Source organism: Eublepharis macularius, chromosome 8 (genome assembly GCF_028583425.1).
Source record: "Eublepharis macularius isolate TG4126 chromosome 8, MPM_Emac_v1.0, whole genome shotgun sequence".
Classification (NCBI taxonomy): domain Eukaryota; kingdom Metazoa; phylum Chordata; class Lepidosauria; order Squamata; family Eublepharidae; genus Eublepharis; species Eublepharis macularius.
This window is the reverse complement of record NC_072797.1, coordinates 129,085,554-129,109,434: the sequence shown is the minus strand read 5'-3', so window position 1 is coordinate 129,109,434 and position 23,881 is coordinate 129,085,554. Positions and strand designations below refer to the sequence as shown.

At 45.3% G+C, this 23,881-nt stretch overlaps 1 protein-coding gene across 2 annotated transcripts in view; it reads right to left on the bottom strand.

Moving 5' to 3' along the window:
* The window catches only part of ABCA1 (ATP binding cassette subfamily A member 1), a 159,656-nt gene that overhangs the window by 88,436 nt on the left and 47,339 nt on the right, over positions 1 to 23,881 (bottom strand). For both annotated transcript variants that reach the window (XM_054986394.1, XM_054986393.1), the window contains exons 4-5: positions 21,489 to 21,630; positions 20,544 to 20,662 (exon numbers count right to left, since the gene is read on the bottom strand). In XM_054986394.1, coding sequence (XP_054842369.1) covers positions 20,544 to 20,662; positions 21,489 to 21,630 — 261 coding nt within the window. The remainder of the gene's footprint in view (positions 1 to 20,543; positions 20,663 to 21,488; positions 21,631 to 23,881) is intronic.

Below are 23,881 nucleotides of genomic sequence, written 5' to 3'. Positions count from 1 at the left end.
GGGGATAATAATGACATACTTTGTAAACTGCTCCAAGTGGGTGTTAAGTTGTCCTGAAGGGCAGTATATAAATCGAATGCTGTTGTTATTCTATTTGAGCAAGAACTCACAAATGCACCTTGATGTTTTGCCTTAGGCAAACTGAGAGGCAGTTCAGGAGGCTTTCCTCACCCTGTTTGAACCCCAGAAGGCATTTTGTTAACCTTATCGAAGTGTCTTTTACTTCTCTTGGAATTCTACAGAAAATGTGCTCAACTCTCCAACCTTACCCTGAAATTTCACTTTAAACTAAACTAAAATTGGTAGCAATTTTAGGTGTCAACGTGTAATTACAGTACACCTCAAATACCTCTAAGTTGACTTTTAAATGCTTAAAATTTGGATTTTTGAAGACAATCTCATTGTAACACTGTTGCTAAAACCTCCATCATATATTTTTGTCAAGTCTAACTTTACTCAGGGTGAAGACGAACACCCAAGCCACTGTGGGTTCAGTAGCGGTGGTTCGGCTGTCTATGAAGAAAAGTTTATTCCCCATTAATGAACCTTATATTAAGGCACACCTAAAGAGCTTCCAAGGAACCCAGAGGCACAAGCTGTTGGAAAACTGCTGATCGAAATTATACACCCCATGTATTTAATTATAAGCATTTATATAAAATTCCCCTTTCCTCAGACTTCAGACCTGAGGAGCAAATCTGTGTGACTCAACGCTTCTGTTCAAAATTTGTCAGTGCAAAACGAGACACACTTGAACTGTGGGAACCAACATGGCCAGTAAGGCTTCACCCACTGGCAGCTGACAGAAAACGACAGAACAATCTCCGAGATGAAAGCTGCGCCGATGCGAGGCAGCCTGCGTCCCCCCACACGGCCAGCTCCTGAGAGGGCAGCAGCTGCTGGGCTACCAGCCTGTCCGAGATTTTTGAAATGTTAATGATCTCAACGGCTTATAAGAAGAAAAGCACAGCGTGCCAAGAGGCCTGGAACAAGAACTCCATAAATCTCCACAGAACCGGGATGGAGGAAGACAAAGACGAAAGGCAGGGATACTGCTTGCTATGAAGAACGACATCACCACTCTCTCCCCCTGCCCCATTCAAGATTAGTATTGTGTTGTTCAAACCTGAGCTGGCAGGCTACCAGCCTGCTCTAAAGAGTTGTGAAGGGGGAAGAAAGAAACACTTCCTATTCTTCGCCCAAACACGAATACTCTCCCGGGGTTACTGTCGGTCAATGCTCTCTAGCATAGTTCTCCGATTACATGTTCCCTGTAGCTTTTTTGTTCTACAGGAAAAATTATTGCTGTCACCAGAGGGCTAGAGGAGAGAGCTGGGCTAGAACTGGCAGGAGGTTACTTGAGGATGAAAACTTTTCAAGACTGTTTAATAGCATACACATTAGCTTTGCAGCAGAAGAGGGGAGGTTGGAAAAGAGAGAGAAATTCTTCAAAACTGAGCCCTGGAACTATAAGGACAAAAACGGAGCTGAATGTATGGCCGTTGCTCACTTATTTTTAATACAAAAGTTCAGTATTGCTTTTCAACTAAAGTTCCCAAAGCAATAGAGAAAAGCAATCAACTAAAAGAACAAAAATCAAATTTTAAAAAAGCAATATTACAATCTAACAAAACAACCAAGAGCAACAATAGAAAAAAATTAAAACAGAATTGTCCTAATTTGTTTAGCAGCTTAACAGTTTGTGGAAGGACATGTTAAAACTAGAACCCAAATGACACTTTTTTCCCCTGGAAGACAAAATTATTTCTTTATTTACTACATTTTTATCTCCACTCTTTTTTCAAAGAGGTCAGGGTGTCATATGTGCTTCGTCCTCCTCCATTTTACCATCATGACCAACCTATGAGATAAGTTAGGCTGAGAAAGAATAGCTGGTCCAAGTTCACCCAGAAAACACAGAGCCTCGCTACAAGTGACATTTTACACGTGAAGGACACTTGATCATTTTCGCAAGTCTTTCTGTTAACTGAAGTCCCTCTCTCCCACTCCTTTTCCTTCTGTTCCTTCCCCTCTCTGTTAGAATTGCTGCCTGAAAAGTCAGAGAAAGCCTGCGGCAACAGCAGCTTTTGCAAATCGTTCCTCCAGTCACAAGCCTGCTCTCAACGATCTTTGGGGGCGGGCAGCTGCAACTTTCTCAGCTTTCTCCAGAGCATTCCCCCTCCTCCCCGAGCAAGGCGATTTGCAAAAGCTGCTGTTGCCGTAGGCTTTCTCTGTCTCTTCAGGCAGCCATTCTAACAGAGAGAGCAAGGAACAGAAGGAAATGGGGTGGGGGAGAGGGACTTCAGTTCCCAGAAAGACTTGCGAAAATGATCAAGTGTCCTTCACATGTAAAATGTCACTTGTAGCGAGGCTCTTAATGGCAGAGTCGGATTCGAACCTGGGTCTCCCAGATTCTAGTCCAAAACTATGACTACTATGCCATACATAACTAAAGCAGGGCTGTCAATCATAAGGCCTTGGGATCCTCAGTGTAACCGCCAATACCCCTATCATACTCTGCCCTGATCATTGAGCTAGACTCAAAGGTAGCCTTTTGGTAGGACAAATGGGATGACTTATCAATGTGTACTACTGGTCACCATCAGCCATTACATAACTGTACCACAGGTATCAAATAGGTGGGTGGTGGTGGTAGTCAGTGGGAAAAGAATATCACAATCAGGCAACACCACAATCAGTTTTCTAGCAAAAATTCCTGAGCGAATAAAGAAAATCCTTAGATTGATTCATCCAAGGAGGCCAGGAAAGCTTATCACAGCAGCCATGGGATCTCTTACCCCCATCATGGCTTTGATCAAAGGCTCTGAACATACTTGTTCACAGAGGATTTCAAAATATCTCACTGCCTCAGTCCTACTTAATATTATCCCAATGGCCCTGGGACATACTACTTTGGATGCTTTCCAGTCTCAAAACAAGGAGTTTTGAAGCCATGAGTAAGATGTTATCAACAGGGTTGTCTTGCGAGCTCAAAATGTTCAACGTTCGCGGATTGGGACCAATTGTACTCAACACACAAGTGCATCCAGCCTGCGAAGGCTGCGCATATACACAAGCTCACCATTCTGCTTCATAATTTAAAGAAGGAAGCAGTGCCAGAGAGAAGCTGGACACTTAGCTGAAAAGCAATACTGAACTTTTGTATTAAAAATAAGTGAGCAACAGCCATACATTCACAGAGTCACAGAGAATCAGAAACTTAACATAATGTTTACAAGTCCCTTAACCCAAAAACAATCTACCTAAACGGGGGCGTTCAACTGCCATAGCCGCCACAAATGCTGATTTTATGTCTTAATGGTGACAACCTTAAATAATTGTTTAACCTAGAGAAGGGGGAAGAAGTCTTGGATCCTTATCAATAGTCAAGTCCATCATACAAGATCTCTTTGCAAAGCTACATGGAGTTCATTATCTATGGAAAAGAGTGTCTCGACAAGACCCATTCTTAAATGTACGCAAGATAAGATTGCACAAAATGGTTATGTTCATGATGGCTTGATGGAATTATTTCGGTTTATGTAACCCCAGCAAACTATAACCCATCTAGTGGCCAGCCATGGAGCGTTGTTGATATCTGACTAGGGCTTTTTTTTCTGGGAAAAGAGGTGGTGGAACTCAGTGGGTTGCCCTCGGAGAAAATGGTCACATGGATGGTGGCCCCGCCCCCTGATCACCAGACAGAGGGGAGTTGAGATTGCCCTCTACGAGGGCAATCTCAACTCCCCTCTGTCTGGAGATCGGGGGGGGGGCACCAGCCATGTGACCATTTTCAAGAGGTTCCGGAACTCTCTTCCACCGTGTTCCAGCTGAAAAAAAGCCCTGTCTGTATCTCACAAAACCAGCAGTCGTAGCATTGCAGTAGTTGCCAAACACTGTGATTCAACAGCACCTGGCCTTGCGTGAAGTGGAGTAGAAGGGGAAAGCATTGGCAAGGGGGGCTCAGCTTGGCTTACAACGAGGTACAGACCAAAAAGAGAAGCGCCCCTCGAGTAAAGTCAAAACAATACACAATAAATATAGAAAAGTACAATCAGATTGGGGGCTCTGGCCTTTCATTCTTTTGATTGGCTAATGCACATATAAAGCTGCTTTCTACTGTGTCAGATCCTTGGCCCATCAAGACCAGTATTTATATATCGAATAAAGTGCAATAGTGATAAGGTGCTTACAGGTAATATAAACACAATGAATACAGTTAATAAATTACAATCAAAGTCCAAATCACAATCCAAAAAGTGTATGGACAGCCGAAAAGCCCCAAGTTAATCATATGCTCCTATTTTTCTTTTTTCAGGGGTACAGAAAAGCAATATTGCCTCCAGAATCACAGGTAAGTGAGAACCAACTCGTGCTAATAATTTCTCATATGCTGTCCTCCCTTTTCTTTAGGTGGAGAGGCACTGCGGGGAAGAAATCCAAACGACCCGGTGCCCAAGTAAGGAAAGACCAACTCTTGCAAGTAGTTTCTCACAGGGTCATTTGGATTGTGTCCAACTGGTGGGTTGCAACCTGGTCCAAGGAAGGTTGCATTCATGGCAACATTATCATTTTTTGAAGGGGGGGGAGGCAAATGAGAGTCATAGGGAGGGGGGGAAATGGAGGCAGAGAAAGAAACCAAAAAAGTAAAAGTGGTTCTTAAGTTGCAGGTTGAGGTTGGTGATGGTTCCTGGGTGTGAAAAGGATTGTGGCCATTGGCTTAGGTAGGTGCTCAAATTTGTAGTGGTAGAATCAGCTGCAGAGGATGAAAAGGAAATGACATATTGTGTAAGAACTAGCATCGGACATGCTGAGACTAGTCCTAACCATTATGGGTGTTGGGAGGAAAAAAAGCTAAGCACATTTCCCGTACAAACTGTCCTAAGGCAAACACAGGCCTTTAACACCCAGCAAAAGTATAAAGCACAGGAACTGGGGGAGGGGGGATAGTCCCAACTGTACTTACTATGTTATAACACTGTTACTGTAGATTAATGAATTGTGCTTTTATAGACATGGTTCTTGGGGCTTTATTTAAAACACAAACCGCACTATTATCCTTTCTGCCTTTCAGTTGCAAAACCTCTCGGCATAAAGAAAACCCCATGTTATTGTCCAGAGTGCTTCATATGAAGGTAGGGATAAAAATGATCACCTTTCTAAATACATCAAAAACAATGGGATTAGAAGGGTGTAACTTCTTAGGATGGCACCGGAAGGGTCTCACTCAAGGTTTTAATACCTTGAAAACAAGCTGATCTAGATAGCTAATCCATTTAACATTTCCAATAAAGAAGCTGGGAGAGAAACAATGTTAGTGTGCGGATTTGTAACTAATTTACTAGTGCTAGATGGAGACTTAGGTAACGGAATGAGATGTTCAGGTTGGAAATGAGGCGATGCACTCTGCAATTGGTATCAAGTTCCTATCTCAACCTCAGTTCTACACTTGCCAACTGGCCAGGAGAAAAACATCGTGTCTTTTTATTAGCAGCTGAAGCTTTTCATTCCATGGAGGTAATATCACCTGGTAAATAACATCCTATTAAACTTCTATTCAATGAACAGGACCATTTTTTTTTGTCTTCCAAGTAGTGGGCAACCCTACTGTGTTTCCCACCTTTACCAAATCTTCATAGGCGATCAAAAAAGACGGTTGTCTGTGACTGAGTGGTAGAACATCTTCTTGATGTGCAGAAGGTCCCAGGTTCAATTCCCAGCTACTCCAGTTAAAAACGGATTAGGTAACAGGTGATGTGAAAAACCTCTGCCTGAAACCCTGGAGAGCCATTGCCAGTCTGAGTCAACAACACTGATCTTGATGGGTCAAGAAAGCAGCTTTATATGTGCGTCAGCCGATCAAAAGAATTAAAGGCCAGAGCCCCCAATCTGATTGTAGAAGCAAGCAATGACGTTCAAAATAAGCTGAGTCCAATGGGTTAGACTTACCCCATTGCCCTAACCACCGTAGCCCAGTTCAGACATGAGTGGACCCAGCAGCACTGCAGGGAACCCTCCGCTCAGCTTGCAGCCGCCCACCAAGACCATTCCCGGGAAGGTAAAAGGCCAGCCCACCCCTGCCTGATTTGCTAGCAAGGCCTGAGAAGTGGATGGCTATAGTTCTCCTTCAAAAGGGGCCCTCCCACAGGAGAAGCTGGACCTGTGTTGACTGACAGTTATTACTGAGAACTTGAGTAAAAGCATATCAGCCACCAGTTTCAAGTAAGAGCATAATCCTGCACTCCAACTGTACAGCTGGTTTATAGCAGGGATCCCCAGCATAATGCGTGTGGAAACCACAGATCCTGACAACACCCCTGCTGGCACCCATTGGCCACTAGAGAGTTGCTTGGCTGTGGTGACTTGTAAAAACATGGCTTTGGAAGCAGCTGACATCACAGGAAGTTGTGGTAGTGACTGAAAGCAAGCTGTGGCCACCATTTTGTGGTTACACCTGTACTGTATCAGAATCCCACAGGTGCCCACAAGCTCAAAAAGGTTGGGGACCCCTGGTTCATAAGAACTCACCATGTGAGAGCCAGGAACTCAATTATCATAGCAAGCCAGCCCAGACAGAGGCTTTTAAAGAAGTTAATCTCCATTGTTCAGAGGCAGGCAGATAATGCTTCGGTTTGAATAACTTCAAAAGCTTTTAAAGGCAAAGTAATCCCAAACTCAGTAAATCCATCGGCCTCCATGTTAATGATAAGGTTCTGCCAAAGCCCTTACCCTCGAACTGGTAAGCTTGTAAAATATGTGTCTAATGTATGGGTGGCAATAGTACGGCCTACTAGGCATTAAATGGGACATACCGCCTACAATTCATGTTTACTTTTGTGTCAACCTTAACCCACAAAAATTGGGAGGGCCACCTATCACCTCTGTGATCTAATTGCTGCAGGCAGTGTTTTTCTTTTCCTCCTTCAGCCAAAGAAACCTGCTCATTCTCTAAAAAAAGAACCAGGACACCAAGGGTCAGCAGAGGAACGAAACTATGGGCCAAGCTAGAAGTGACGAGTGACACTTGAACGGCAAGTGAACAGACTCACGTGTATCCCTCCCTGTTCACTTGCGCTCCACTACACTATGGGCCAAGCTACACATGACGAATGACACTTGAATGGCAAGTGTATTTCTCCCTGTTCACTTGCCCTCCACTCAATCCACTTGCCATTCAAGTGTCATTCGTCATGTGTAGCTTGGCCCTATGTGATCAAGTGGAGTGCAAGTGGAGCGCAAGTGAACAGGGAGGGATACACGTGAGTCTGTTCACTTGCCATTCAAGTGTAACTCGTCACTTTTAGCTTGGCCCTGTGATGTGTTTCCCTTGCCTTCATGTCCATTTTTGTCATGTGTTAGTTTCTTTCTGTTGCCCAAAAGCAAAAGTTTGGGGGGTTATCATGCAAGCTGTAAAATGGATCATTACAGGCCATAATAGATAAAGAGTTTTGATTTGAACCCCTAACATGTTTATTAGCCCTGCTTTCCCACCCAATTGAGGAGGCAAAATAGATTACAACTCCATTCTCCCCTCTTCAGTTTTATCTGCACAGCAACAACCCTGTAAGGTAGGGTAGGCTACAAAAGAACGTCTGGCCCAAGGTCACCTGGTGAGTTTCCATGGCACAGTGGCGATTCAAACCAAGACTCTAGCCGCTAGGAGACATGGGCTCTCTAATGTCTATTTTAAAATGCTTTTTTATCTACTTACTTTATTCATAGTCTGCCTTTCTCTCGGAGACTGAGGGCCAAGCTAGAAGTGACGAAGGACACTTGAACGGCAAGTGAACAGACTCACGCGTATTCCTCCCTGTTGACTTGCGCTCCACTTGATCACTACCGTGATCAAGTGGAGCCAGGGCCGGATCTAGGGTTGCCGGCACCCGGGGCAGCCCTAGTCTGGCTTCATGCGCATGCGCACTCCCAGCGCGGCATGATGATGTCATTTTGATGATGTCATCACGCAGGCGCGCCGGAGGCAGCGTGCGGTGCTGGGAAGACACCTGCGCCATTCGCTTCTCCGCAGGTGAATGGTGCGGGCGGCTTTGCAGCCCCCCGCGCTGCCTTTTGCCTGCCCCATGGGACAGGGGGTGGCCGGCTGCCCCCTCTACTGTGGGACAGGCGAATGGCGTGGGCGGCTGCACTGCCCTTTGCCTGCCCTACAGGACAGGGGGTGTGTGTCAAGCCGGCCGCCCCCTGTCCTGCAGGGCAGGCGAAAGGCAGCGCGGGGGGCTGCGAGGCTGCCCATGCTGCTGCCTGCGCACACTGGCAGCTGGCAGCTGCTCCCAGCGCCCCCTCCCTGGCGGCGCCGGGGGCAGACTACCCCCCCTCAATCCAGCCCTGAGTGGAGCACAAGTGGAGTGCAAGTCAACAGGGAGGAATACACGTGAGTCTGTTCACTTGCCCTGAACCTTCGTCACTTCTAGCTTGACCCTCAGAATCTCGCTTAAACTCAAACATCTAAAATAGTTATAATTCCTGTAAACCAGCAACAACCCACAAGAACTTCTAAGCTATCACAGTTCAGTAGAGGCTATTTTAAGGCTGACAATGAAGACACTGAAATTGTTAAAGATTTTATATTCCTTGGCTCAATCATCAACCAAAAGTGAGACTACAACCAAGGAATCAGAAGGAGATTGAGGCTTGGAAGGGCAGCCATGAAGGAACTAGAAACAATAAGGGTACGTTGCTGGAGATCAAGATAATTCATACCCCATTACTAAATATGGATTTGAAAGTCAGACAGTGAAGAAAGCTGATAGGAAGTTGAGTCATTCGAAACGTGGTACTGAAGGAAAGTTTACAGAGGCCACGGAATGGCCAAAAAGACAAATAAGTAGGTTCTAGATCAAATCAAGCCTGAATTCTCCATAGAAGCTAAAATGATGAATCTGAAGCTATCGTACTTTGGTCACATCGTAAGAAGACTCTGGAAAGGCAATGATACTAGGAAAGGTGGAAGGCAGCAGGAAAAGAGGAAGATCCAGCAGGAGATGGCTTGACACAGTGAAGAATGCCACAGTCTCCAGACTGGAAGATCTGAGCAAGGTTGTCAATGATAGGGCATTTTGGAGGTCATTAATTCACAGTCGAAAAGAGTCCAGGAGCACCTTTAAGACTAACCAACTTTACTGTAGCATAAGCTTTTGAGAATCACAGCTCTCTTCGTCAGATGCATCTGATGAAGAGAACGGTGATTCTTGAAAGCTTATGCTACAGTAAAGTTGGTTAGTCTTAAAGGTGCTACTGGACTCTTTTCCATTTTGCTACTACAGACTAACACGGCTAACTCCTCTGGATCATTAATTCACAGGGTTGCCATAAATCAGAAGGCGCTTGATGGCTCACAACACACACGTTTAATTCTTTCCTCCGGGCTGTTTTCCTGATCTAAACGGCTCCTCTCTATTTTTGCCACAACAGGGAAAGTAGTTTCATGGTGGGACAATAGTAGTGGAAAGTGCCATCATGTCACGGACAACTTATGGTGACCTTGTAGGATTTTCAAGGCAAGAAGCAAACAGAGGTGGTTTGCCATTGCCTGCCTTTGCATAGCAACCCTGGACTTCCTTGGAGGTCTCCCATCCAAGCACTAACCAGGGCCCACCTTGCTTAGGTTCCAAGACAGGGCTAGCCTGGCCCATCTAGGTCAGGGCAGTGGGGGCAGGGCAGGGCTTGGGAAAAGGGATAAAACACACAAATGCATTGCAGCTGCTTTTAGGTGAAAATATACCAGAAGACTGAATCACTCATCTGATGCATGTGTGATTTGGCACTTGAAATGCAACAAAGGAAGTAAGAGGTATGTAGGACATATGTGGGCGAGTGTTTCACAAGCATTTTTGCTATGTTTGGAACCAATCTGGCCCTGCTGAGACCCCATCGCTTCCAGTTTTGAACCAGAACTGCATCAATAATTGTCTGTAGCAATTACTGACACTGGCTCGGGAATGTCAAGCATCACATATCTGGCAAATGTCAAAAATTATGCTATCGAACGGTAGGGTGCACATATTCTTGCAAAACTTAAGAGACCAGATTTTTATTAGGAGCCAGCTTGAAAGGTGGATTTTTCACACACAACTCCAGAAGCAAGCAGATACCAGGAAAGGGCCGTTTCCACACTGCTTACTTCCCTCGTAACGATCTGGAACATCACACAAAAAACGCGGAAGATTGCGTTTTCTCACGCGAGATTTGCACGACACGCAAATCTCGCGTGAGAAAACGCAATCTTCCGCGTTTTTTGTGCAATGTTCCAAGTCGTTCTGAGGGAAGGTAAGCCGTGTGGAAGCGGCCAACATGTCAACCAGCACCACAGTGCCCATGTAAGGGATCACGGAGTTAATGCAGAATTTCTAGTTGTTTCATTTGGGGGGGGTATAATCTTTGGCTCTAATTAATTTTCAGCCAAACTAATTTTGGTAATTTTGGCTGTAGAGGAGATGGCAAACAGGTAAGGGAGAGGCAACCTGTGATTTCCTAGATTATGTTTTTGTAAATTTCACTGTAATGGTATTTCAAGACAGGGCATTCAGAGTGCCTGGCTTAAGGCTTGCCCATACTGGTATCTCTGTTGTGCTTCTTTCTCCCATGCTGTGTTTCTTTTTTCCCCCTGTGACAGCCGTTTTGAATTTGCATCCCTTTTGTGGTAGAGCCCACTCTCCGTTCTCAAAATCCAGAAATGCCCACAGGCTTAACAAGACTGGGGACTCCTGGCCAGGTCCCTTCGTGAAGCTATAGAGTGCAACTGAAGAAGCTGAGCCACACAGTGGGATAAATAATATATTATCCATAGGCATTATCACAACCCTGAAAGGCAAACTAACATTTTTATCCCTCTGTTATAAACTGGGAAGGAGAGACCAAGGAAACTTTGGATCATATTCCAAAATGAAGGGTTTGATGCAAAACAAATGGTGCAGGGGGCGTTACAGAAATGAAGGGATTTATGTACTTACATCAAGTCATAAAAACAAGTATCTATTCCCCTAATTCTACCTATATCTGGACTACAGTGGCGAGAAAAACTGTGCCTTTGGGTTACTGCGCTCTCTCTCTTCCTCCAAGAATAACTTGGTCCTATACAGCTACAACCATCATTAAACACACACACACTCAAATTAACTGGGCTTGCATCCAGCCTGGAAGCTGGCACACAGTGAAAGGAGTCGCCCAACCCACAGGAGTTGCCCAGATACCGAGGTCTCAATGTCTGGCACATGTTAAATTAAAATCAGCTGGGTATAATGAGTCGCTGTAGGCAGCCCTCAGAACGATGAGTCATGATGTGCTGACTTCAAACTCCCCGGGGGTCCCAACACCACGGCTCATCTCTGCACTCTTGGAGGGGTTTCTCAAAGAAAAGACATGCTCACGTTTCCATTGCAGCATCTGTCCCCTTGGCTGCTTCCACACAGCTGCTCTTTCCCACCTTTGTCCTCCATTTTGTGTGTGTTTCCTGAGTCGCGTTGAGCACTCAGCATTCACACACACTCCCCAAAAGCGCTTACTCAGCAGCTCCTAGAAAAAGCAGGTTTGGCGGGGAAGGTCAGGCTCTTTTGTCACTGTCACCCGCCTCCTTTTCAAATGTTTTCTAAGGTCTGCACATACGTGATGGCATGCTGAGAGCTTGAGGGCTGAGCTCCTCAGAGCCAAGCTACAAGTGACGCCTTACACAGGTTGGACACTTGTCAGCTTCCCTCAAGTTTTGATGGGAAATGTAGGCGTCCTGGTTTTACAGCTTGGCTCTCCATTACAGCTGCAAGACCAGGATGCCTACATTCCCCATCAAAACTTGAGGGAAGCTGACAAGTGTCCAACCTGTGTCAGGCGTCACTTGTAGCTTGGCTCTCGGAGCTCTTTTGCCATTCACGTGCCCAGGAACGAAGAAAAAGTGCTAAAAGGAAAGACTGGAGAAAGTACTTTCGTGGAAGAAACACCTTAAAAAGGGTTGGTAAACACTCTGCACCCGTTTTGCTAATGGAGAGATGTGGAGAGAAGTGGAAAAGCCGGCCCATGTTCTGTGAGTGTGCCGTTCCTTTGAGGACACGTGGAAATGGCCCTTGTCATTCCAGCCATTCTAAAGGGTCAGAGCCAACTAGGTTTTCCACTGGTGAGAAGGGGCACGGTGGGCCCCCTCTGACCAACAAAACGGGATATCCTGGGAAATCATATAACCTCTATGCAAAAACAGCCATGTGGGACAGGGACGAGAAAACAGTAAGCAAGAAAACAGGGTGAGGATGAACCAAAGAGCTGGGCCCTTTTCACACTGCTTACCTGCTCCCGGGATGTTGCGAAATATCACGCAAAAAACACGGAAGATAGTGTCTTCTTGCGAGAGTTTTGCGCGATGTCACGCAGAACTCTCGTGAGAAGATGCTATCTTCCACGATTTTTGCGCGGTATTTTGCAACGTCCCGGGAGCAGGTAAGCAGCGTGAAAAGGGCTGGATCAAACGAAAAGTTTCGGCCACCATTTGTGAGCAGAATGAAAGAGAGAGCTGCTGATCTTGATTAAACCCATTAACAACTCTTTTGCTTAGTTCAAAAGTTATCTGGTCAACTTCATTAAACTTCCATAACTGGATCCCAGGAACCACTGTTCTCTGTCGGTGAAGATCCTTTTAACCGTTTCTGGGGGGCTAATTTCCACCCTAAGCAACAGCACGCTCAACGATTCATAAGCAGAGATGGCGGCTCTGGTCACAGCGCTGTTCCTAGGATTCAAAGCAGCAGCACCCACAACTATCCCTAGATGAACATTAACACAAAGCCAAGCCGCTTCCCCCATTCCTCACAAGGGCGCAGCACCTACCACCCTCGACCAATGATATTCGCCAAAGCAGCTTGCGCCGCTAATCAATACAAAATCACAGCGGCCGTGGTTTCAGCAGGCTCACACTTCATTAAGTCTTTGTAATTGTATGTTTATCTCCATGAAGGCCTTGATTGCCATGTTATCTATAGATCAAGTACATGATGGCTGGCTTGCTGTAGGCTAGCTGTCACTGTGTGTCAGGGCTGGCCACACTCCTCCAGAGAGTTTCATGTAGGCAGCCTGTGTTGGTTTGCAGTAGAACGGCAGGATTTGAGTCCAGTGGCACCTTCGAGGCCAACAAGATTTTCAGGGTTGAAGCTTTCGAGAGTCAAAGCACACTTCTTCAGATACTGAAGAAGGGAGCTTTCGCTCTTGAAAGCTTAGACCCTGAAAGTCTTGTTGGTCTCTAAGATACCTCTAGACTCAGATCCTGCTGTCCTCCAAAGAGGAATTTATACTAGATTTGTAAGCCGTGTTCAGTTGTCACAATGTTGACACTCCAACATCGCCCAGTCGGAGAGCACACAACCACGATCCTCCATTTTGTGTGAATACGGCAATGCAGCTTCCATTATGGTTTTCAGCCCCCTTTACCTTTAAAGTGGAGGATGGGGGCCCAATCTATTGTCCTCATGTGCACACACACTGAAGGCCCCAGTGACATCACTTCCAGTTGAAAAACGGACGCAACAGTGTCTCAGCGGGGACAAAATTGGCACCAAACCTAGCATTTTTGCTATGTCTGGGATTAATTTGGCCCTGCTGAGACCCCATCGCTTCCAGTTTTGAACCAGAACTGCATCAATAATCGTCTGTGAACCATTTTGCCACATGCTCCAGGGCTCCTGGCCTGCCTCCCCCCCTCTCCCTTCCCTGTTAGCTAGGTGAGCAGGCCAGGGGGTGAAAGCAAGGTGGTGAAAGGGGGTCTGGCATTCCTAACTTCACTACACTCAAATATATACCCTAGACAGTCTAGGTTTCTGATTGTGCACACCGCAGCTGGGAAATGCACGTGGTATTGCCCAGGGCTTTTTTCTTGGAAAAGAGGTGGTGGAACTCAGTGGGTTGCCAGCACAAGGGGCAACTCTTGGCGGGAGGTGGTGCCCTTGGTACCACATGTGCACGCGCAAAGTGCATGCACGCTCCCAGGGCCAATGACGTCACTTTGGGTCAGCTGGAACAAGGGGAGAGTTTTTTAAAGTTTAAATCACCCTCGGCGAAAATGGTCACATGGCTGGTGGCCCCACTCCCTGATCTCCAGACAGAGGGGAGTTTAGATTGCCCTCCGTGCCGCTCCCGTGGCACGGAGGGCAATCTCAACTCCCCTCTGTCTGGAGATCAGGGGGTGGGGCCACCAGCCATGTGACCATTTTCAAGAGCTTCCGGAACTCCGTTCCACCACGTTCCAGCTGAAAAAGTCCTGGCATTGCCCTATTTACACAAAAAGTCTACTACACTTATCGAGAGGTTCATGGATAATGTGATCTCCAGTCACCTGCAGTAGGATCAGAGAAATTGTAAGGACTGAACAGAGAGCTAGAGGTAGGCTTCAGTGGAGAAAGGCAGTTGCATGGCCTGCAACATTTCACAGATAAAAACAGAGACCCTTGTAACGTCACAATTCTCACAGCGAGAAAGTGCCCCTCAACATACTATTGTACATTCTAGAAGGTATTTCTTATTTTTTGCACATTGCTTTATTGTAATCTGCAAACATGTTTCCCACCTTGGCTTTTGTACGAAAGTGTCAGCATAGAGATCGTGTACTTACACAATAGCTACATTCAACCATATTTATGATCTGGCTAGACAGTTGGCGAGGAAGAAAGAAAACGAACTATGCGCTTGCCTTTAGGCAAAGAAGACCAACTTAGCCACAACTGCCTGGGCCTAGCTATGAGATTGAAAAGCAAAACAGGGTGTTTGCTCTCTTTATGTAAAAGCATCCCGGGGTGGGAGGAGTAAATGTTCTTAACAGCCCGATCAGTATCGGCCAAAGGGAACCTTAAAAGCGTATACCCTGGAAATCTTGCTGGTCTTTTAAGGTGCTACTGGATTCGAATCTTGCTCTGCTACTGCAGGCCAACACAGCTATCCTCCTGAAATAAACAGTTCACAATGAACCTCTTCAGCTGAAGTGGCTAAAACGGCCTGTAAAACCATCACTAAACTATCAGAGGGTAGAGAATGCTGAACAGCACCTTTGTCTAAAGACCTGAACAGGCTGCTCTTTGTGTGTATCAACAAGCCACGCACGTGGTTTCTGGTTCCTGGAAGCTGAACGCAGCCTTATCACCCAAGCTCAGCATTTTCTCAGCATGAAGCTGAACAACTTCAGATAAAAGTCTCGCAGCTGCTACAAGAGCAGTTTCCAGTATGGTTCCCCCCTCTTTGTTAAGGGCATCTATGACGCTATGATAGCAAGGGTCTGAGCTTGGGCAACCAGCTCAGACATCACTTAAATCCTTTGGGTGGAAGAGCCAGATGAGGGCAGAAGAGGGGGTTGCTGTTTATGGCGTGCATTAATCCCATTTTCACTGCTGTGTGTTGTTTCCAAAACCTGTCTGGGATGACAGAAATGGGGACCCAAAGCAGTTTACACTGTTTTGCTCCCCTCTGTTTAATCCTCACATCAACCCTGTGAGGTAGGCTAGGCCAACAGTGTGTGACTGGCCCAAGGTCAGCCAGTGAACTTCCATGGCTAAGTGAGGATTCGAACCTGGTTCTCCCAGATCTCCATCCAACACTATAACCACTATAACATGCTGGCGGTCAATGTCTGTGAGCACCATAGGAATTGATGGTTCTCCAACTTTTCTTTAAATTTTGTGTCTTTTGGTATTGGGAACAAAAAATTTAGCAAATTGCTGTTAGGGACACAGGTTGGAAGCATGGCACCTATCGCCTACAGACTGCTTGTCCTGATGTCAGAGTAGCTAGAAGTTTGGGGTTTTTTTTAATGCCATACTTTAAAAACCTTGACTAAGCCATATCTTTTGCACACAGGCAGTTAATGGCATTATGCAGCCATCTCCCTAGATTAATGCCTGGCTTTGGGCCAAATGCTGACTCGGCGCCTTGACAACCGAGCGCTTGGCTTCTAGATTTTGCCAGGTGACCACCAGACTACAGGGGCAAGCACAGTTCTCAGAACCAAGCAGATAAAAAATTAAGCCCCAAAGTCAGGTTGCAAAAGCGCAGTGAATCTGACAGATGGAGCATCGGGGAATCAGGGATACAATTTTCAAAACTGGGAGTGCCAAAATTTGTTGACAAATAAACGGATGGAATTTTTCCCCCCAACCAGTTAGTAAACCAGTTGCTTGTTTTACCCTGCTGATTTCTTATTCTTTTAAATTAATTGTGTGGTTTACACTTACAGTTTTGCTCTTAGATGTTATTAATTGTTACTGTTTTCATGTTTTCATATGATACTATTTTATTTGTAGGTTACCAGAAAAGCAGAGCATAAATGTCAGAATGAGAACGTTTTAGATTGTGCAAGATTTTTTGGATTAGGTTAACCTCAGTGGTAACTAAGGATTGTGCAGAACACACACTCAACATTTTTTTTCCTTATCAAAACTATTTTTCCTTCCCCTCAGAATTCCTCCAATATTTCAACCAAGCATCAGCCTTCAAAATCTGCCTCAAAATTTTGCTTCAGAATTAAAAAAAAATGATTGCAAATGTTGTAACACTGTATTTATCTATTTATCTACATCTACTTTTTCAGATCTGATTCTACCGGTGTACATCTAGTTTGTGTGCTCAGATGGCTAAAGGAAATCATTCTTCTTTTCATGGTTTGCCTGGTGCGGGATTTAGCATTTCAGGATGTGTGAGTTACGGTGGTGTAATGGGACATATTATTCTGTCATACAGTGTTATGAGAAAAACCTTCTGTCTTGGCTCGAGAGCCGTCCAAGTTTTCTTTCACGGCCTTTGAGAGCTGGTAACCATTCTTCACTGATAGGACCTGGATCCTGCCCAGCCCCATCTTGTCTAAGCTGGGGAGAAAAGGAAACTGGTTCCTGACCCCACCTCCAAATCTAGCCAGAGAAACATGCTGGAATTTGGCAGCTGACTAGCAAGCAGCAACTCTGAGAAGCTGCACCAATATGCTTTATAGATGCTGCTTCAAGACTAGTCCAGTTTGTCTGGACCTGCCGCCAGGTAGGGATCCCGTTCCCCCAGTGGGGGCGGGAGATCCCCCACTCCCACCTTTCACCCCCCACACTACTCACCTGGCTGGTGGGGGGGAGGGGAGTGGGGAACAGGCCTCCTGAGCACACTCCCAGGGCTAGTGTGATAATGTCACTAATGTTGTTGCTCCGCCCCAAGAGCATTCCTGTTCTTTACAGTGGGCTGATTTGTGCCCAAATGGGCCAAATTGGGCCCATTTGGGGCCTGAATTGGCCCACTGCGAAGCACACATGCGCTCCTCAGTCTTTTGTGATGACATCACTTCCAGGAAGTGACATCATCGCACCAGCATGGGACCGATCCCAGCAGCACAGGGAAGGTAAGCACTGGGTCCCCACCCTCCTGCTGGGAGAGGAAAGGGACCTGGCAACCCTTCCACCAGGGCAGGATTAAGACATGCAGAGAACCTAAACTGGGTTAAGCTCAAGAGGCCCCACAGCATTATCAAAACAAGTAATAATCATCTGAGGCCTTAAACTGCAGTTTACCTAGGGCCAAAACTATACATTGCACTTTGTATGAGATCACCATGGAGACTTTTAGCCGTGGTGGTGTGGTGTAGTGGTTAGAATGCTTAACTAGCGTTGGAAGACTGTGGGCCAAGCTACAAGTGACGAATGACACTTGAACGGCAAGTGAACAGACTCACGTGTATTCCTCCCTGTTCACTTGTGTTCCACTTGATCACTACGTATACAAGTGAGTCTGTTCACTTGCTGTTCAAGGGTCACTCGTCACTTGTAGCTTGGCCCTCAGATTCCCCAGGGGCAACTCCTGTGTAAAAGCACAGCCAGGGCCTATTTTGGATTGGAATTACAGCATGTGAGAGAGGAGGAGGAGCTCCTGCTTCTCCCACATGGGGTTGCCAGCTCTAGGTTGGAATGTGCCTGGAGATTTTGGGGGTGGAGCCTGGGGAGGGCGGGGTTTGTGGAGGGGAGGGGCCTCTGCAGGCTATAATGCTATAGAGTTCATCCTCCAAAGCAGCCGTTTTCTCCAGGGAAACAGATCTCTGTTGCCAGGCGATCAGGTGTAATTCCGGAAGGCTGCATCCCTCCAGTGCACCATTTTTGGGAGCCAAAACAACTGAAGGACCCCAGCAGGGGCCATTATTTGCCCCGTTGAGGAGCTGTACTTCACTGAATGCTTAGACATGAAGCCTCCCAATGGAATAAATAATACCTCCCACAACCCCCAGGCCATTTCAGCTCCCAAAAACTTCTTGGGGAGGGGCAGGAAAGAACCCGTCCTCCCCTTGTGCCATCGTCCCTCCCAATCCAAATTAGGCCCACGATATATTTTCAGACAGAAGTTGCCGCTGGAGACTCACAGCGGCAATATGGCTGCCAGTCCCCATTGGCAACTTATGTGAAGCATAACGTCTAGTTTTGCCCTTAGCTTGTGCCTAAACCCAGCTCTGCCTGCCACCCATCCCCTTATAAATAAACCAATATAACAAGAACACCACAGATATATTTTCATGAGAAGGAAACCTGGCCTGTAAAAGACTGCCCAGAAACGTCCTACGAGATGCGGGAATACCAAAGTGCGCGCAAGCATCTAAATCCTTCTCTTTGTCCATTAAACAATGACCATCTAATCCTGACAGAGGCTTTTCGTTCGTTCTTTTTTTAAAAAAAATTGTCATAGACAGAGGCCTGAAGCAAAAGGGCATTGCAACAACAGCTTCTCTGACTAATTTGTCTTGAGACTGGGCGAACGTTTACCATAAAGGACAACTGCGCTTCTGTTCTCCACAGCCCTTGCCAATAAAATGGAGTCTGTTGGACTCAGACATTCTGAATTACCGGGAACAATGATCTTCTTTTTAAAAACATACACACTTCAGTCTGCATTTTTCTTAAATTGCCTTATTAAAGAAACATACATCTGCCTCAGGCTTTGTTGTTGTAAACACAATTTGCTAGCTTTCATTTTAAGGCCCTAACTTCAGAAATGTCACTGTAGATTTGCTAAGAGAGACACTGTTGTTATACTTTATTTCAGCTACCGTGCAGTGGCAAAAGGGGCAAGCTGGAATGGCATCATTCATTATTCACCTCAGACATAAATTCAATAGGCTTATTCCCTCGTCGTCCATCTCTTTCTCTATAACAAGAGAGCAACCCTGACCTACCATACATATTAAATTCAAAGAAACATGAAATATTGGGTTGGATCCTATTGGATCCAATATTGGGTTGGATCCCTTCCACCAAGTCCTCTTCCAAAAGAGAACAACTTCCTTCAACAAAGAAAGCTTATTCTCCATTAGAAAAAGCTATTCTCCATCAGAGGAAGTTGTTTTTCCTTGCAGGAAGACTTAGCCAGAAGAGAATTTTAGGATCCATCTTAGCAGAAGTGAGTCACAGGATCCAACCCACTGAAGTTTTGAATTCTTTCCTTTTTTGACCCTCATGCTCTGTCTTTCTCACATACTTATGCTTCTTAAGATCCCTTTCTCTTCCACACAAATGAAAGAGTCACAATTTTATCATATCTTGACTGAAATTTGGTAACTCCACTGGGGAACTCCTTATGCGATATGATCAGGCTGTGCCAGTTTGGGAAGAACTAGGGGTTTTTTTCTGGGAAAAGAAGTGGTGGAACTCAGTGGTGGAACTCAGGACTGCACAATGACGTCACTTTGGGTTAGCTGGAACAAGGGGGGAGTTTTTAAATGTTTAAATTGCCCTCAACGAAAATGGTCACATGGCCAGTGGCCCCGCACCCTGATCTCCAGACAGGGCAATCTAAACTCCCCTCTGTCTGGAGATCAGGGGGCAGGGCCACTGGCCATGTGTTCATTTTCCAGAGGTGCCAGAACTCCATTCCACCGCGTTCCTGCTGAAAAAAAGCCCTGGGAAGAACTGCATTGGCTGCCAGTTGGCTTACAAGTCCAATTAAAAAAGCTGCTATGGACCTTGAAAGCCTTAAAATGATCAGAAACCAGGGTCCAAACATCTTCTCTTGTACCAAACCACTCATATGCAAAGATTTTATGTAGATACTTTTGTTCTGTCTTTCCTTGCTATCAGGGGGGCAGGGGATGAGGACACGAAATGGCATTTTCTGTGATGGACCTGATGCCTTGAAATTCCTTGTAGAGTTGCACTCAGATCCATCTTTTCTGGCTTTTATTCAAACCTCTCCTCTTTCAGCAGTTATTTGTGCAGGATTTGATTTTTAATACCCCTGACTGTTTCCCCCACCCCCGACTTCTGCCGAATTTCTAAAAATTTACTTAGAGATTTTGATTTCCTGGGGGGGAGGGTTACAATCTGTTGAATTTTAAGTACTGTTATAAATGATTTCATTATTCAGTGCCTTAGGAAAAGCTGTGTTGAAATGTTAAAATAAATAAATAAATAAAATGAATTTCAATTAGCTTTGTGGGACAATTGACCATCCCTAATTTAAGCACAACTGATTACTTTTTTCAGCCTTGTCCTGCTCTTATTTTGGAAACTGCACAATCATTCTCAGCAAAACGTCTCCCCCAGCCAATCATTTACCTGAGACAGATTTTCCAACTTTCTGCAGTTTTCCCACTAGTTTTTGTGCATCTTTGATGCTGGTGTCTTTCTGGCTATACAACAGCAACCGCTGGGCATCCGAGAACAACCGGTAAACACTAAGGACATCGGAAAGATTATTGGAAAGACAAGAGAGAGAGAGAGAGAGAAATGTATTAGCCAGATGGATTACATAACTCCAAAACTCTGTTTTTTGTAATAATGATAAAAGATTCCACCACAGGCAGTTCTCCTGTGCAAATCCCATTGAAGAGTATGGGAAATGTGAAGGAGAACTACCTTGACAGCTCCCATTCATTTCAGTGGAAAGAGGCTTCCTCCATCTGGAATTTCTGGCCAGCCAAATTCCCTAGCATGTTCAGAGTTGCCAATAACTTGGGCGGAGCAACTACTGCAACTTCTGAATGAATATTTATGGGCTATTACTCATAGAAATGTTTCATTCTTTTACATCAGACGTAGCAGTCATGATGACACACCATTTCCCCATTTCCTGTAAAACTCCAAATAATAAAACTCTGAAACAAATACGTAAGAACAAAGGGAACTAAGCTAGCTCATTGCTGTTACAGTCGCAAAATTAATGTACAGACAAGCTCTAGTGCTTACAGAATACAGAATCTGACCCAGATTTCAGGGATTCCGAGTTGTTTTGGCATCTCTGAAACCTGGATCTGGAGCACCTGGAATTTTTTTTGGTGCACCTCCTCTAATCTCCTATACCAATGCCCCTCTGGGGCCCCTCCCTTTTAACCCCTTGTTCCCCTTGCCCATCACAGTCTCAAAACTTCCATACAAAGGCTTCCCACAGGTGTAGGAAAGAGAATACCACCAATCATAAAACCGAGTCATTCAAAACACTTCTCTTCTTCCTTTACACTCATTCTGTGGATCAGGGGCCAATAAATAAATCTCGGTACTCACATAGATTTGTTGAAATTTCCAACAATGCCTGGTGACTCTCCAGGTGTTGGATAGCGGAAGCACGGGTTGTTGGCATTACAGATAATCCCCTGGACCCAGGGTAACGTTCCAGCTGAAGGCATGGCCTTATTTGGAAAGTGACCTGGAACACAAGGGCAGAGCTTTAGGACATTACACGAGGTCACCAGCTTGTTTCCTCTCCTTTTGAAAGAACCTTTCCTCTCAAAAAACCAGCCTCTGTCCATACTTAAGAGAAGAAGCCATTTTGCCTATAAGGAAGTGTGTCTCTGTGGCATTTCTCTTTAGTACACAACAGGATTTGCAGCCAATAATGACTTGAAAAGAATTACGAGAAGCACAGCAGACAGTGTTCTAGGATATTACAATCCGAGTTTCTTACACTCAGAGTCTGCTTGGGCACGTGTTCATCAGGTGCTGAAAGATGCAATGTTAGCCAGGAAGTGTAGTTTTAAATGACAGAGACAACGGAGATCGCTCCAGAGGGGACAGATTATCTCACAGTCCTCTGCCAGCTCTGGCATACCAGAAAGTCTCCCCTTCTGGAGTTTTTGCCCTGCCACTCTCGCTGCTTAAAACTTTCAATTAACTGAGCCTTGGCAGGGCAATGGCTCCATAAGAGGAGACAGTCCAACATAACAGGTGGCGGAGGAATGTGAGAGAATCCGTCCCCTCTGGAGCAATCTCCGCCAGGTCTGTCATTTAAAACTACGCTTCCCGGCTAACATTGCATCTCCTGACACATGAAGAACACGTGTCAGAAGTCTTGTGTAGAGAAACTCTCAGTTCTCTCCATGAAAGTTCAGCATCTACTCTTGTACATAAACAGGACTCTTGTGAAACTTTAAGGTCTAAGAAAAATTATATTAAGTATAAGCTTTAGCGGACTAGATGGCTCTAAAACCATGAGCTGTAGTCTACAAAAGTTTACACCAGAATAATATTTTGTTAATCTTTGAGGTACCACAGGACTTCTGTTGTTATTACAGCAGGCTAACATGTTATAATAATATTATAATGCTATAGTGAGCTAGCAAGCCGCAAGTTTTTTGTTTTGTTTTTTTAAAATGCACCGGTGTGCATGGAGGAATTGTGGCCAAAGGGACTGAGGCTAGACAAATGGTATGTGTGAATCTGCAACAATGCACACCTTTCCATTCACCCTGTATCCAAAGGCATTTGACTAATACCTCTAAAAGATCACACCAAACCAGGTTTGTGAAAATTTAGCAAAGCAGGGGATAACACAGAAGGACAAAAAAAGAACTATGTCATATGGACGCTCCTGAAAACGGTGCTTCAAGAAGGAAGCCAAGGTGGAGCAAAACATCTGTGTGGAAAGATCCCCTTGAGTCAGACAAACAGACTCAGTTTTGAATACCTTTAGAGAGAGGGACCACTGTTCAAGGTATGTGCATTCATCCCATTTTTCTCTCTGATAAAACAGATCTTGCAGGATTTTTCCATTTTTTCCCCAAAACCAACAAAGCCTCTTTGAGTCAATAGTAGGATGAAAGACATATTTGTGCATAACTTGATAATAAATTGCCACCATCAGTGAACCAACAGATATTCAAAATTCCAGAAAGGCATAAATCAGCCTCAATTTGCTGATCCAGAGTTCCACTGTTTTGAAAAAAAATTAAATGAGTGCGCTAACTTTTCAGGAGTCTGATTTAATCTTGAATAGGCTTATATCATTCTAAGCCCATTAACTTAATTGGACTTAGCAGGGGTATGACTCTGCTAAAGATTGCACTGTCTGTTACGTATTTTAAATAACCAATGTTGTAAACCTTACAACCCTGCTACTTGGCTGCTGTTTCAATATTAGGAAGCTGTCCACAGAACACGTCCTAACACCAAAGAGCATCAGCACACATGAGATAAGCTGGCTCTCCATGAAGTCCTAAAGAGAGTTATACCATTCTAAGTACACTGAAGTCACTGAACTCAGAAGGGCATAAGTCTGTTTAGGACTGCACTCTTTGTCCCTTAAAGGCATAAACAGGTTGTTACAAGGATCACCGTGACCTGCATACTAGCTTTATCTCTAACACCCCAGCACAGGGAGAGAAAGTATGCTTGCAACAGGCAAAATGAACTGTGCCAGGTTCATGAAACATAAAAAGATCCAATTAATCTTTCTAAGAAGCGCACAGGGCTTTTTTTCAGCTGAAACGTGGTGGAACGGAGTTCCAGAACCTCTTGAAAATGGTCACATGGCTGGTGGCCCCACCCCCTGATCTCCAGACAGAGGGGAGTTGAGATCGCCCTCTGTGCCACTGAGCGGCACAGAGGGCGATCTAAACTCCCCTCTGTCTGGAAATCAGGGGGCGGGGCCACCAGCCACGTGACCATTTTCTCCGACGGCA